The sequence below is a fragment of the Leopardus geoffroyi genome, chromosome D1 (genome assembly GCF_018350155.1).
Source record: "Leopardus geoffroyi isolate Oge1 chromosome D1, O.geoffroyi_Oge1_pat1.0, whole genome shotgun sequence".
Classification (NCBI taxonomy): Eukaryota; Metazoa; Chordata; class Mammalia; order Carnivora; family Felidae; genus Leopardus; species Leopardus geoffroyi.
In genome coordinates this window covers 112,274,333-112,290,195 of record NC_059329.1, presented here as the reverse complement: position 1 = coordinate 112,290,195, position 15,863 = coordinate 112,274,333, and the positions used below count along the sequence as shown (strand labels likewise).

At 65.1% G+C, this 15,863-nt stretch overlaps 1 protein-coding gene across 14 annotated transcripts in view; it reads right to left on the bottom strand.

Annotated features, from left to right (window-relative positions):
• The window catches only part of ANO1 (anoctamin 1), an 84,648-nt gene that overhangs the window by 9,139 nt on the left and 59,646 nt on the right, over positions 1-15,863 (bottom strand). For all 14 annotated transcript variants that reach the window (XR_006714345.1, XM_045486236.1, XM_045486226.1 and 11 more), the window contains 7 exons: positions 12,585-12,786; positions 12,345-12,456; positions 10,975-11,032; positions 8,737-8,837; positions 7,883-8,028; positions 4,997-5,149; positions 653-705 (listed from right to left, as the gene is read on the bottom strand). Coding sequence is in view for 13 of the 14 variants with exons in the window: in XM_045486236.1 (XP_045342192.1) it covers positions 653-705; positions 4,997-5,149; positions 7,883-8,028; positions 8,737-8,837; positions 10,975-11,032; positions 12,345-12,456; positions 12,585-12,786 (825 nt within the window). In the remaining variant the exon portion in view is untranslated. The remainder of the gene's footprint in view (positions 1-652; positions 706-4,996; positions 5,150-7,882; positions 8,029-8,736; positions 8,838-10,974; positions 11,033-12,344; positions 12,457-12,584; positions 12,787-15,863) is intronic.

The following is a 15,863-nucleotide window of genomic DNA, read 5'->3' as shown; positions in this document are numbered from 1 at the left end:
CATGACAGAGGGGCCACTGCCCTTGTAACCTGTAGGCTCAGAGGCGGGAGAGGGCAGGAGGGTGGGCGGCACCATGGGGCAGGAAGGTGTGGATGAGATTCTGGGGAGGAGGGCTGCCCGGGCAGGAGTCTGGTGGGGAAAGCAAAATGCTTTGCGAGCTCCAGGTGTGTGTGTGGGGGGGGTGGGGGTGTGGGGGGATGGCAGGCTTCGCCCCCTTATCTGCATGTTTCTGCGTTTCCGGAACCTCTGAAGAATAGACATGCATTTTATATAAAGGGGAAAAGCTAAGTTTTTAAAAGAGGAACAGAACGATTGCTACGGAGTAATTTCTGTCTTCTCTCTCTCTTTCTCTCTCTCTCATATTCTCAGGACGCTGGGGAGAGAGTGGACCTAAGAGCCAGGGTGGACATACGGAGAATTTGGCTCAAGGTTATAGAACAAGGTCGAGAAGAACGTGCCATTCCCATCCACCGCTCGTCCCAACCCCTCAATACGACCAAGGGACGTGTCTAGACAGGAGATGCTTCCGCCAGGCTGGGGCCGCACCGGAGTCGGAGGCAGGGACCCCACCCAGCTTCCCTGCGAAGGGCGCCCCGCCGCGCGTCGGCTCGGCCGGGGCCTCCACTCAGCAGACGTCCCCGGCGTCACTTACGTTGATGATGACCGCCAGCTTCCCGACACCTCGGAGAATATTGTACCAGATTCCTGGGGGAGGAGAGCAGCGGTTTCAAGACCCCCCCCTTGCACCCGGATCTCAGTGACTCGGGCTTGCCGGCCAGTGGGCCCGCTGTGATGCATGGTGGTGGTGAGATGTTCTGGAGCTCTGGGCGGGGGGTCGGGGCGGGGGGGCCCTGGCTGACGACAGAGCTGTTTGTAATCTGCAAGTTGTAGCTTCTGAAAGAGGTGCTTCAAATCAGCTGCTGCCTCTCCCGTGAACCTGTTCTCACTGCTAACTGGCGTGGATAAAGCCCTTCCTTCTAGAGAGACAAAGACTCACTTTGGGTGCGGTTCCTGCCCCTAAGGGTCCAAGCCCGCGAGGTTCGGGTGTCCTAGACCCGTTGCGCAGCTGTGGTCCTAGGACTGTGTCTAGCGACAGACCAGACGTGTCTGGGCCAACGAGCGGTACCGGGGCCCCTGGCTGGCGACGCCGGCCTCACGACCTGAGTTTCACGTGACAGCAGCGAGGTGCGAGACGCTTCCCGTCCGGGAGCCCCGGTTTCCGCCAGCCCGGGGTTGTCCTGTACCTAATCACGGCTGAGCAGAGGGGGCCCTGCCCAGCACCGGACAAACGCATGTTCCTCTGCCGGCCTCCCCAGCAGAGGTGAGGGGAGCAGGGCCCGGGGAGGAAGTGCCCTGTCTGAGGGCCCCGGGCGGCCTTGCCCCTTAGGCCCCTGACTGCCCCCCTCCTCCTCCAGCCTAGCGGGGCCCTATCGGGCCAGGCACGTGTCATGGGCAGCTGGTGGGCTCAGAGCCCAGTCCCGGTGGTCCCTCCCTGTCCCGGACCCATCTGAGATGGGGACAGAGGTCTGGTGCTCCTGTCGTCGTGCAAGAGGACGGCGGGGTGGGGTTCCTGCACCCAGGGCGGAGACCGCTGCAGGCATGGCCAGGGAGAGCTACACGTGGGCATTTCTGCCCTCGCGGGGGGCGCTGGGGGGCCACCCGGGCCCGTGGTGTCTGCAAAGACAGCAAGACTGCAGGCCTGTGGGGCCCAGAAGTGGAGGCCGCAGGCTCAGACGCGGCCGCTGAGCTCCGTGCCGCAGACCCAACTCCGCCAGGCCGCGTGGGAAGCGAGGGTGGCCTCCCCGCCTCCGGCGAGCAGCTCCAGCACCCGAGGGAGCCAGGACCGGACCTTCTCCACGACCGGGGCGGCTCTCAAGGCGCCTTCCGCCGGAACAGCACGGGTGGGCATGCACCCTGCCTGTCTCCACTCATGGGGGCCGGCGGGGATGGGGTGAGCGGGCCGCGGCCCTGGCAGGGGTGACGCGTCCCCGCGAGGTCAGCTGCCGGTGCTTCCTGCCTGCTGCTCGGGGCTGGGAGACCCTTCTGCAGGCTCCGGGCTCCCGGGCAGGCTGCGGGCCGCGAGCTGCTCCTCGCTGTGTCTCTCCTGGCGTCCAGCGTGCTGTCTGGCACCTGGGGGCTCGGCGCTCCCGGGTCCACGTTTGCCGAGTGCCCGCAAGAGGGCGGAGAGCCCTTCACATCCTGGCACGGGGGGGTTTCGTCGAGCTCGCTCACGTGTGACTTAAAAAACATTGGTGCTTGCAAAGCAGGATGATTGTTTTTAAAAACCTGGACCCACAGCCCCTGAGAGAGAGAGAGCCCCGCTCTGGTCCGCGGGGGCTGGCACGGCTTCATGGCTGTGGGGGCGCCCCCTCCCGGCCGGGCCACACACTGCGGTTCTGTTCTCTGCAGGCCGGAGCCACCACGGAAGCCTCCCAAGTCCAGTCCCCGCTGAGCGGGAGGACGGGTCACGGACGAAGGGAGTGCCCGCTGCTCTGTGCCACGAGAGCATCCTCTGGGCCTGCTGTTCACTCCTTCACGTGGCCGCCTGGCCCCGCGGGCTCTGGGTTTGAGACCTCGCAGACGAGGCGCTGGGCCATGGGTAAGCCTGGCACTCCCGGGGGAGGCGGACCCACCCGAGCGCAGTGCGGGGAAAGGAGACAGGTGACAGGCCAACGGGCCACAGGAGGCAAGCCTGGGCAATGGGAGTGTTGAGGAGCCCGGCCCACGGGCCCCAGGATGTCTCTGTGTGTCTAGACCCGAGATCTGCTGGGGGACCCCGTGCCGAAATCACGGGGTCTTGTTCAAGACCCAGGTCTTGTTCAAACCCAGGACGCCAGCCCCGCCCGCAGGGTCAGTCTCTGTCTGCGTCTTGACCGTCCCTCTGAGCTACTCGGCCACACGCTGTAGAGAGCACACGATGCTCCAATGAGCTCCAGATACAAGACGAAAACCTTCCGGCTCCTTGAGAATCTTGGCGCGGGGGGGGGGGGGCGCGGTCTCAGTCTTCAAGGTGTCCCCGCCGCACCGGGGGACGCTAAACCCCATTTCCGAGAACGAGATGGGCAGGTGTTCAGTCTTGCCCGACCACACGCGGTGCCCAGGAGCTGAACGCGGGCAGCGGCTGTTCGCCAGGAAGGCTCCAAAGAGCCTTCCCAGGTCAGGGCTGGGAAGCTGGGGCCGGGTTCCCCCTGGCAGGGAGCTGGGTCCCCGCAGCGCCTCCCCTCGGAGCCGCCCCTGGCGCCTGGGCGCAGGCCGTGGGGGCCCCTGGGGCCACATGTCCCCTCGGGGCGCACACAGATCACAGGAGCAACACAGAGGCCTGTTCGAGGAAAGGTTACGGTGAAGCAGCCCATAAACACCCCGTGAAAACCCGGCAGCTTATGCCTCCAACCAAGCAGACAGGAACCAGGAAGTGAGCAGCTGACCCGTAAGAACGGGGAGAAAAGGGGAGCTGAGGGCAAAAGGATGAAGACGGGCATCCCAGCCTCACCGGCGGCGGGCAGGGAGGGGAGGTGGCCCAGGCGCTCCCTCTCAGCCCGATGGGTTGGCGAGTTCCAGGACGCGGCCGCAGGGGAAGCACTGACAAGCCAAGGGGCCAAAGCAAACACACACCCGCTGTGGGCTCGCCCGGGGCCTTTGGGCGCCTGAGAATCAGGCCTTTGTCGGGGAGGCCACACTCTTGTCTTTACCGCCACAGGGCTCCAGAATTCCCAAGGGCTGTCCAGGGAGCGCCTGGCAAGCGGCCCTTTCCTTCTGGGGACTTTGGTGTGCAACGTAAGCTTTTCCAGGCAAAGCCTCTTCTCACGGATGTGCACAGGAATGGGAGACCGGGGCAGGGGTGGGGGGCGCTGGGGGCTTCCCGTCTCTGGTTCCCGCTCAGCGTTGTTAACTACCTGGCCTCAGTCTCCCCATCCGGTAAACGGGACTGAGGATTTCCCCAAGCTTCCTCGAGAGGTTCCTGGGAGGACCCGACCCTGAAGGCCCCAGGAAGTGGTCAAGGCCCCTCCCCCAAACCCGGCGTAACCCTCCGGGGTTCATCCTCAAAGCGTGGCACTGTCTGAGTCGTCCACATGGGTGACAGGCGTTTCCCACAAGGATGATCCAGGGCCAGGCGCCGGAGAAGCCCCCACAGCTCAGCAAGATTACGTCTGCCCTGATGGCGTCCCGCCCTGGTCTCAGGAAAGTGACAACTTGCCTAACAGGCCACTCAACCTTTGTGTCTTCTGTCACTGAGCACAGACGGGCCGTTCTAACTAAAGTTGTGTGAAACGGGACTTCGATGCATCTTTGTGATTTTCCATCTCATTTCAAGATACAGTGGGACCTTCCTTGCCTTCGCCTTGAAAACGGGGTCCTGGTTTAGTTAAGTCGACTCACGTGGAGAGAATCATCCTCACGGGTAACCCTGTGGTCAGTTCCTACGATCCCCGCAGGCGCGGCCTCCCGAAACCCTCAGCCTCTCTCCTGCGCCCCCACGAGGAACCCTTAGTGACTTGGGGCTCACACCCCGTGGGCCCTGACCCCACAGGCAAGCCATGCAGTGCCCTTCGTGCGTCAGTGGGAGGGGCCCCTTCCCGCCTCCCCTTTCCTGTTTGTGAATGCTGACTGAATACACGACACGCTACAGACTGCCCGTCTGTCTAGCTCTGTCTGTGCTCCGGGGGCCACACGGACAGGAGAGGGGTGGTGCGGAGGGCCTGGGAGAGCACGTGCACCTCGGGGACCTCCTCGTGCAGCAGGCTGTGGGGACACGCACACATCCGAGGCACTGACGCCCTCAGGAGGCCCGGGGCTGGGGCGGGGGCGTGCAGGGGCCTCGACGTCTCGAGCCCCCCACACCCGGCCCCCGAGTCTCCATCCAGGACAGGCGCGGCAAGGAGCCCAGGGGGACACGTGCCTGACCCCACTCCTCTGGCTCTAGGTCAGGCTCCTGGGGAGCAGGACTCCCGCCCCAAACCCGGCGTGCCCTGAGAGCCAGCTCCCGAGGGTCACTCACCGATGTCTTTGGCTCTGACAGCCACCGGCCTGCGGAGCTCGGTGACAAACTTTTTGGCGTCCAGGCGGATCTCGATGATGTTATTCAGCAGCGCGAACAGTGGGGCCAGGGGGAAGGACGCGACGAACAAGGTGACAAAGCCAAACTGGATTACTGTAAGGAGAGCAGGACAATTAGCTCGTTGCTGTGCCCCTCGGCCCCCACAGTGGGACCCCATGGTGGCGGCCCCCAAGGCGGATCTCTAGAGTGGGACCCCATGGCAGTGGTCCCCACGGCCAGAACCCCACGGTGGGACCCCACGGCAGGATGCACAGTCCCACGTGCCACAAGCTGAACTGTGTGGGCTGGGTCTGGCTCGCGTCCTGCCTCTGACGTGGCCCCTGCACCCACATAAGAAGGGCCCTGGGGACACACCCACTGCAACCCTGGGTGACCCCGGGCTAGGAGGGGGCTGTAGGGAAGATTCCACATTTTGCTCTGGCCCTCAGTGTTGACCCCAGAATAACGGGTATGCACTCGCTTATCGAACATCTCATCCTAACAGATCACGGGGAAAAGGCCCTGTGCGCAGGAAGGCCCAGCCTCGGTGCCCTTGCCGTGCCTGGGCTGGCAAGGGCCTGGCGGGGGCAGCCCTGAGCAGCCAGGGGTCCCGCCACCGTCCCTGGTCTCCCAGAGCCCCGTCGTCCCCTCCCATGGGGCCTCGGGGAGCCGGCGGGGCCCACTGTCCAGGACGGTCCGCCTCGTGTCCCTCCTCTTGCCCATCATCCTCACGGTCAGCAAGCCGGCGGTGGGGCTTCGCCCTCGGGCGCCACGGCCAGTGCGGGGCCGGGCTCCGGGGAGAGGTCAGGTAAAGGTTGCTGCACGGAACCGAACGGAGGAGGCCGGTTCAGGAACTGTACAGTATGTCCAAGGGCCCTGGCTGCCAGGCGGTAAACAAGGAAGCCGGCAGAATGTCACCGTGTGCCCGGCAGGCTGAGTGTGGCCATTGTTAGCGCCGCAGGTGGGGGCCCCGGGGGAGCCTCCGTCTGGGAACCGGGCCGCTGGCTTCTCCCTGGGCCCGGGGGCCTCCGCGGGACGCTTGTATGGATGTGGTCTCGCCTGAAGGCGGCTCTAGAGGTGATGGAGGCCTCAGACGAGCTTGGCTGTGGGCCCCGTGTGGGCTGCTGGTGCCCGAGGCCGTGGGGTCCCCGCTCCCGCCCGGGGCTGCCTCCTGTTGGTGGATCTCGAAGCGGGCAGGGGAGCCGGTGATGGCTTGGGGCTGGGCTCCCAGCGACGCCTTCTTTCCGGTCTCGGGCATGGTGTGCCACAGGCGTTCAGGGGGGTCCGTCCTCCAGGAGGAGACCGGCAGCGGGTACGGCGTGGGCCACAGGGTGGGCCGCTCCCCGGGCGGGCAGGGGCCTGCCCCAGGGTCTTACCGTACCCAACAGGAAAGAGGGACGTAACCTCCGGCCGCCCCAGGAATCCAAATCTGGGGGGGCGCCTGTCTCCCAGCCGGTGACGGGCCACTTTTCTCGCTGCCTGGTCTCCCGCTGGCCTCAGGCAGGCAGGGGTGACCCTCCTCCCGGACCCCAGGGCTGAGACTAGACAGCCAGGGAGGGAGCAGGCCCATGGGGCTCCACGGAGGTCCACGAGGGCGAGGGAGCCCCCCGACCATCTCTGGTTCATCTTGGATTTCGTTGCAGGAGAAAAGAGAACGAAATCTGAACACGGCACCGTCTCCAGTTTTCAAAGTCTTAAATTAACGCGCTTTTCCTTCTGAGTCAACGGCGAGGTGCTTCTTGACAAATCGTCAGGGAAGCTGGGTAGGACACTGAGCTAGCAGGAGAGGGGCACTCGAGGGGGCCACGCTGCCTTGTTCGGGTATCTGTTACCAAGGCTAGGTCCCAGGTCCCACCCTGCACAGACCTGGTCCCGGAGCCGGCATTTAAAACGTGCTGTCCGTGGTGGCCAGGGGCCCTCCACTCTGGGACCCCTCCGCCGGGGTCTCCCTGACCACCTTTGCTTGTCTGTTCTCCAAACGCACACGTACGAGTGCCCACCATACACCTCGGAGGACCGCCGTGGGCCTGCTCCCTCCCTGGCTGTGTAGTCTCAGCCCTGGGGTCCGGGAGGAGGGTCACCCCTGCCTGCCGGGATCCGTTCTAGGTGTAGGGGGTACGGCCGTGAAGAGAAAAAGGGGTCCTGCTGTCACAGGACTTCCTTCACTCCGCCGGGAGATAGAGGCGAAGGCACGACGGGGACTTGAGAGGCCGGCTGGTGCCAGGTGTCAGAGCAGGGGAGGAGGCCCAGGGTCACAGCTGGCAGGGCAGGGGCTGCCCCTTTAAACATGTGGTCAGGAAGACCCCTGTGGTGGGGTCTGAAGGGAGAGAGTAAGTCACGCAGGTATCAGGGAGGCAGGGCACGGCTAGTGCAAAGGCCCCGTGGCAGGCATGAGTGTTTGGGTTAACGGCGAGGGGGCCGGTCTGGCGGGAATGGAGGGGGGAGGTGGGGCCGAGGGGCTCCAGGTGGCCGTGCAGGCTGCACCCGCCCTGTCCCCACTTCTCTCTCTTGCCCCGCTCAGAGTGCTGTGCCACCTCTGAGTATCCTCCCGTCCAGAGACACGGCTGCTTGGTGACATGGCTCCGCCCCTGCGTCATCTCCTTTTATTTTCCAGTTTCCTTCTTTATCTTGAGCGAGAGCCCGAGGAGGGGCGGGGCAGAGCGGGAGAGGAAATCCCAGGCAGGCTCTGCGCCCCACGCGGGGCTCGGCTCACGAGCCGGGGGGGTCACGACCCGGCCCGAGATCGAGGGTCGCCCGCTCAAGCCGCTGAGCCCCCCGGGGGCCTCTCTGGTGCACGGGGCTGCGGGAGCCCCCCCACCCCCCCCCAGGCGCCCCGCCCCCACTCACTCATCTCCATGTACTCCGGGGTGAGGCCGGCGAAAGGCTCCAGCGTGTAATCCGCCTCGTACCGCTGCCGCTTCTTCCCGTGCTCGTCGTGGTCGGGGGGGCTCTGGCGCCTGAGCCGCAGGTAGCGGATGAACTTCTTCATCTTCCTGAGGGGACACGGCGTCACTGCGGCCAGGTGTCTGGGAAGACGGCTCGGGGCCCGTCCCCTGCGAGCCGCGTCTCTAATTCTCGGAGCCGGTGTGCGCTTTAAGCCCTAACGCGCTGGGAGCGCCTCTCCGTCCGGGATTTCCCCTGCCCTCCCCCCAGAGGCAGGGGTCGAGTGTCCGGGCTTGGTTTTGGACAGAGGGCAACGGGTGCAGGGAGGGCACACAGCCACCTGAAGCCCCAGGAAGGGCCCGGCAGGGGTCAGGGGACAGCGCGGTGGGGGCGGGGCGTGGGTCACTGAAAAGCGTCCAGCGTCCCTGATGCCAGAGGGCAGGCGGCCGTGGAGAGGCAGCGGGGCGCGACTCTCAAAGGGCACGAGGTAAGGACACAGAGCCTCCAGGGGGTCCACCTGCTGACCACAGGGAGCTGGCTCGCGTGTCTGAGGGAGCCTGTCAGCGCCCCGAATCCTCAGCCCGCTGGGGGGCACGGGGTCATCTCGGCCTCCACCCCCTCCTCGTCCCCCACGGGGTGGCTCTGCCCTGCCTCCCCCCGCCCGCCCTCCCCATCTCCCTGTTCCTGGTGCCCCATCCTGGTCCAGACCCCACGCCACCTGTCACCCACTCAGACCACCCCAGAGCCACCCCGGGGCCCCATAGGGCCCCATCCCCCGCCCCCCGCTCTACTGGGACCCGAGGCCACACACTACTCACGGGATGCCGATCTCAAACAGGTTGTTTTGAATGAGCTGCTTGCCCAGCATGATGATGCTGAGCTGGATACAGAGCTCCATCAGGCAGCCCCCTGGGGCACACTGCGGGACAGAGAGCAGGTGCGTTAGCCCCTCCCCCACTGGGGGACAGAGAGGAGGTACATCAGGCCCTCCCACCCCCACTGCCGGACAGACAGCAGGTGCATTAGCCCCTCCCCCACTGGGGGACAGAGAGCAGGTACATCAGACCCCCCCCCCCCAACTGCCGGACAGACAGCAGGTGCATTAGCCCCTCCCCCACTGGGGGACAGAGAGCAGGTACATCAGCCCTCCCCCCTCAACTGCAGGACAGACAGCAGGGGCATCAGGCCCCCCTTCCCCTGCCCATCCTGGAGAGACGGCCACAGCCCCCAGCGAGGGGAGGTCAGCCCTCATGTTGTGGGTTGAATGTGTCTTTCACAGAGATATGTCCGCATCCTAATCCCCAGAACCACAGAGTATGACCTTAGTTGGAAAAAGGGTCTTTGTAGACGTGACCGACTTAAGACGAGGTCACACTGTAGTAGGGTGGGCCCTGATCCCGTCACTGGTGTCCTCATGAGAAGAGAAAACACACAGATACACAGAAGCCTGTCTGAAGACACAGACAGAGATTGGAGGGCCAGCCGAGGATGCCAGCGGCCCCCAGAAGTCAGGACAGAGCCCTGAAGAACCCGCTCCCGAGCCTTCAAAGGGAGCACAGCCCTGTTGGCTCCTTGATTTTGGGCTTCTGGCCTCTAGAACCGTAAGAGAATATACATTCCTGTTGTTTCGGGGCCACCTGATCTGTGGTCTTTCGCTACAGCGGCCTGGTCCCACGAACCACTGTCCATCTACAGTCCCCGTATGGCCACGGCAGGCCGGGGCCTGTGTAGCTGCAAGCCACGTGGTGAGGCAGCTGGCCACCCCTCTGAGGTCTAACGTCCCTGTCCCCTGTCCTTGCTGGACCTGCACCAACCGCCTTAGGCTGGGTGATGGGCAGGCAGGTGACGGACCAGAAGCTTCACTTGTCCAAGTGAAGAGAGCTCACGGGACACTGGGTGGCCCTCTGGGGCAGAGCTGACCCCTCTATAGGCCCAGGACAACATTTTTTACACTGTTACCACAGAATTTACGTTGGAGAGCCACAATTTCATTTAAAAAATGATGTCCTTGGCTTTATTTATTTTACAAAGGCATTTCTCCAATTCCTGCAACTATTAAAGAATTTGGCAGGGTATCTTTTACGTAAAGAACGAGTCATAGAAGGGGAGATCGCTTCACGGTCCTTTTGCAAACATGTTACTGCGGGTGAGGCCCACGTCTTGGGATGTTCAGGAGCCGGCACTCAGGGGGTTGAACCTCTAGGCTGTGCCCTGGGCAGCCAGATCACCCTGTACCTGAAGCCCACCCCATGCTCTCTACCGTGTTTCACAGGGTCTTTATCAGAAGACCTATCCCTTGGGGCGCCTGGGTGGCTCAGTCGGTTAAGCGTCCGACTTCAGCCAGGTCACGATCTCTCGGTCTGTGAGTTCGAGCCCCGCGTCCGGCTCTGGGCTGATGGCTCAGAGCCTGGAGCCTGTTTCCGATTCTGTGTCTCCCTCTCTCTCTGCCCCTCCCCCGTTCATGCTCTGTTTCTCTCTGTCCCCCAAAAAATAAATAAACGTTGAAAAAAAAAAATTTAAAAAAAAAGAAGACCTATCCCTTGTTTTCCCATAAGCTGAATTATCCTGGGCACTAAACTGGCTGACTGTTCCCGAGGCCCGAGCCACGGGCGGCCCTGGGGCCCCGGCTTGGTCTGACGGGGCTACAGGAGCCAACTGAGTGGCAGGTCAGACCCAGAGTGGCTGGATCGGCCAAGCAAAAGCCAAAGGTCACCAGCACAGATTTAGGGGAGACAGGTGGGCCTTTCTATGTTAAAGTCCAACAATGAAGCTGAGTTCTGTTTCTCCCCCACGAATCCATTCTAACCAGAGACAAAAACATTCTAGATACTAGAAAAGGGGGTGAAAAATACAACTGGCGTTGTTCTTTGGTTTCTCCTTTGAGGGTAATCCTACATGGACACACCAAGTGAGATCAGAACCCCACCCCAGCAGCCGGACAGCAGAAACGGACTCCCCCGAGAAGGAGGGAAAACGCTACTTGACGACATCTGCTTCTGCCGAGTCTGCCGTGGGGACACAACCGGGGAGGCAGAACAGAACACGGGGTCAGTTACCTCCTCCATCCGGAAAGAACGGAAAATGTACACGTAGTCACCCGGGCGGCCGACAAACCTGCAACGAGGGGGGGCAGTGGGAGAGGAGGGGCAGCGCGGGGAGACCCCGAGGAGGGGGCTGGATCCCACCCCCCCCCGAGCACACCCCCAGGCTGAGCCAGGACCGCCGTGCTGTGTATTACTCCCAAACCCACGGGGGGGGGGGGGGGGGAGACGAGATGGAACTTCAGAGGGAAACCGAGAGGGAAGGTCCCCCCCCCCCGGCCCCCGGGGCAGCAGGGTGGGGGTGGGGAACTGAGGCGAAGCAGCTGGAGGGCAGACCGTTCCACCTGCCACAGTCAAGTCAGGTGGCGGAGGGGAGGTCCCTGAGGCAGCTTCTCTGCCTCCTGCAGGACGTTCAGGGCGGGGACCTCTCAGGTCCGGCCCCGTTGTCATGCATGATCTCAGGGGAGCCTGGACCCCTTGGCTGGGCTCTGGCATGGGACGGTGGCCACTAAATCACACGAGGCTGAGGAAGAAGACTTTGGAGGAGTTCTGGGATCACACCCACTAGCTCCTGGCAGGAGGGGTGCTGGGGAGTCTTGGGGGGTGGGCCACAAGCCCCTCCAAGCCCAGGGTGGCTCAGAGGGTCCCGGCACAGGGTTTGCCACACCACTAGCTGGAACAGCAAGCTGGCATGACTGCCCTTCTCCTACCTTCTCCTGCAACCCTAATCCTCTCCAGTCATCCCGCCCCCCTGTGGGGGCACCTGGAGCTCACTGCCCAGGGCTCTGCTGCCTGGGGTCCTGTTGTCGAGGGTCCCCGCTGCCGGGGGTCCCTGGTTCCCGGGGTCCCTCCTGTCGGGGGTCCCTGCTGCCTGGGGTCCCTCCTGTCTGGGGTCCCTCCTGTCCCAGGTCCCTGCTGTCTGGGGTCCCTGCTGCCTGGGGTCCCTCCTGCCCAGGGTCCCTGGTGTCTGGGGTTCCTCCTGCCCGGGGTCCCTCCTGTCTGGGGTCCCTGGTGTCTGGGGTCCCTGCTGCCTGGGGTCCCTCCTGTCTGGGATCGCTGCTGCCCGGGGTCCCTGCTTCCCACGGTCCCTGCTGTCTGGGGTCCCTCCCGTCTGGGGTCCCTCCTGCCCGGGGTCCCTGGTGTCTGGGGTCCCTCCTGTCTGGGGTCCCTCCTGTCCCGGGTCCCTGCTGTCTGGGGTCCCTGCTGCTGTGGCACCCCTGTAGAAGCCAGGCCTCTCCACGGGCTCGGTGGCAGTGAGAACCACACTGACCGCTCTGCCCTGGGCCTTGGCCTCCGGCCTGCAGGGAGATGGGGAGGAGAGTCTCTCCTGCACCGGGAGGACCGTGTTGGGAGAGACCGTGAGTTTCAGTAACTGAAGTCCCTACCTGCCTTTGAAGAAAGCCACGTAAAAGATGGGGGTGTAGGAATTCACGAACTTCAGCAGGAAAGCCTTGAAGATCAGCCTCTCCTCGAAGCTCTTCTCTGTCTTTGGGACTTCTAGAAGGGGTGAGACGCACGTGACCACGTATTCCCCTCTCACGTGAGTGAAGCCCAGAGAGGGTGAGGGGCCAGCCCAAGGCCCCACAGCGGGAAGGCGGCCACGGTCGCCTGGGGCGCGCACTCACCAATCTTGGTGAGCCACCTGGCTATGCAGCCGTAGACCTCGTCCAGGAGGATGATGACCACCAGGTTGATGATGACCGCGGTGGCCGTGACCGTGACCCGGATGTTGGACCGCACGGACGGGGAGGAGTTCATGGCTAAGGCGGCTGCGGTGGAGATCCTGTAGATGATGACTCCCAGGACGATGGCGAAGGTCACGGCAATCTGCGGGGGGAGGAGGTCCCGTCAGACCCCCACACGCCTAGCTCCACCCCCAAGCCTACAGCAATTCAGGTTCGATACAGACATGGGCTCCTGTCACCCTCTCAATGCCAGGGCTCTAGGCTGGCAAACCTTCACGGACAGTTGAACGAGGGACTGGTTTCTGTTTTCTGAAAAAAGGCACTGAGTTCGGAGAGGCTAGGTAAGCAGGCCAGGTCACCCAGCTCGAGCCGGGATTCACCAGGTGAGTCCACCCAGCCTGACGTTCACGGGGTCTCTCTGCCACCTGCCGTGGGGCACCGTGCCTCCTTCCCCACCCACGGACCCCAACAGGGCACAGGGTGCTTGGAACCCCAGGGGCTGGCCTGGTGTGTGCGAGCCAGGCTGACTTGGGGGGGGAGGTTCTGCCCACAGCGTGGCTCTGAGCAGGAGGCGCTCAGTAACCGAGCGGGGGCGAGGGGGGGGCTGTGCTGGCTGGGATGGTGACTTTAGTCCGTGTGGAGCTCTGGGTTCCTCTTCCTTTTCCTCAGAGGCCCTAACTCCCCACGGATGATTCCTTCTTTACTCTCAAGCTGTCCTGCACTGGCAGGAGGACACAGGCAGCTCCCCCCACCGACCCCAGGGACGCACTGAGGATCCCCCCACCCCAGGGACGCACTGAGGATCCCCCGCACCCCAGGGACGCACTGAGGATCCCCCCACCCCAGGGACGCACTGAGGATCCCCCCCCACCCCAGGGACGCACTGAGGATCCCCCCCCACCCCAGGGACGCACTGAGGATCCCCCGCACCCCAGGGACGCACTGAGGATCCCCCCCCACCCCAGGGACGCACTGAGGATCCCCCGCACCCCAGGGACGCACTGAGGATCCCCCCCCACCCCAGGGACGCACTGAGGATCCCCCCCCACCCCAGGGACGCACTGAGGATCCCCCGCACCCCAGGGACGCACTGAGGATCCCCCCCCACCCCAGGGACGCACTGAGGATCCCCCGCACCCCAGGGACGCACTGAGGATCCCCCCCCACCCCAGGGACGCACTGAGGATCCCCCCCCACCCCAGGGACGCACTGAGGATCCCCCGCACCCCAGGGACGCACTGAGGATCCCCCCCCACCCCAGGGACGCACTGAGGATCCCCCCCCACCCCAGGGACGCACTGAGGATCCCCCCCCACCCCAGGGACGCACTGAGGATCCCCCCCACCCCAGGGACGCACTGAGGATCCCCCGCACCCCAGGGACGCACTGAGGATCCCCCGCACCCCAGGGACGCACTGAGGATCCCCCCCCACCCCAGGGACGCACTGAGAATCCCCCCACCCCAGGGACGCACTGAGGATCCCCCCCCACCCCAGGGACGCACTGAGGATCCCCCGCACCCCAGGGACGCACTGAGGATCCCCCGCACCCCAGGGACGCACTGAGGATCCCCCCCACCCCAGGGACGCACTGAGGATCCCCCCACCCCAGGGACGCACTGAGGATCCCCCCCCACCCCAGGGACGCACTGAGGATCCCCCCCCACCCCAGGGACGCACTGAGGATCCCCCCCCACCCCAGGGACGCACTGAGGATCCCCCCCCACCCCAGGGACGCACTGAGGATCCCCCCCCACCCCAGGGACGCACTGAGGATCCCCCGCACCCCAGGGACGCACTGAGGATCCCCCCCCACCCCAGGGACGCACTGAGGATCCCCCCCCACCCCAGGGACGCACTGAGGATCCCCCCCACCCCAGGGACGCACTGAGGATCCCCCCCCACCCCAGGGACGCACTGAGGATCCCCCGCACCCCAGGGACGCACTGAGGATCCCCCGCACCCCAGGGACGCACTGAGGATCCCCCCCCACCCCAGGGACGCACTGAGAATCCCCCCACCCCAGGGACGCACTGAGGATCCCCCCCCACCCCAGGGACGCACTGAGGATCCCCCGCACCCCAGGGACGCACTGAGGATCCCCCGCACCCCAGGGACGCACTGAGGATCCCCCCCACCCCAGGGGCGCACTGAGGATCCCCCCACCCCAGGGACGCACTGAGGATCCCCCCCCACCCCAGGGACGCACTGAGGATCCCCCGCACCCCAGGGACGCACTGAGGATCCCCCCACCCCAGGGACGCACTGAGGATCCCCCCCCACCCCAGGGACGCACTGAGGATCCCCCGCACCCCAGGGACGCACTGAGGATCCCCCGCACCCCAGGGACGCACTGAGGATCCCCCCCACCCCAGGGACGCACTGAGGATCCCCCCACCCCAGGGACGCACTGAGGATCCCCCCCCACCCCAGGGACGCACTGAGGATCCCCCCCCACCCCAGGGACGCACTGAGGATCCCCCCCACCCCAGGGACGCACTGAGGATCCCCCCCCACCCCAGGGACGCACTGAGGATCCCCCGCACCCCAGGGACGCACTGAGGATCCCCCGCACCCCAGGGACGCACTGAGGATCCCCCCCCACCCCAGGGACGCACTGAGAATCCCCCCACCCCAGGGACGCACTGAGGATCCCCCCCCACCCCAGGGACGCACTGAGGATCCCCCGCACCCCAGGGACGCACTGAGGATCCCCCGCACCCCAGGGACGCACTGAGGATCCCCCCCACCCCAGGGGCGCACTGAGGATCCCCCCACCCCAGGGACGCACTGAGGATCCCCCCCCACCCCAGGGACGCACTGAGGATCCCCCGCACCCCAGGGACGCACTGAGGATCCCCCCACCCCAGGGACGCACTGAGGATCCCCCCCCACCCCAGGGACGCACTGAGGATCCCCCGCACCCCAGGGACGCACTGAGGATCCCCCGCACCCCAGGGACGCACTGAGGATCCCCCCCACCCCAGGGACGCACTGAGGATCCCCCCACCCCAGGGACGCACTGAGGATCCCCCCCCACCCCAGGGACGCACTGAGGATCCCCCCCCACCCCAGGGACGCACTGAGGATCCCCCCCCACCCCAGGGACGCACTGAGGATCCCCCCCCACCCCAGGGACGCACTGAGGATCCCCCCCCCACCCCAGGGACGCACTGAGGATCCCCCCCACCCCAGGGACGCACTGAGGATCCCCCCCCAC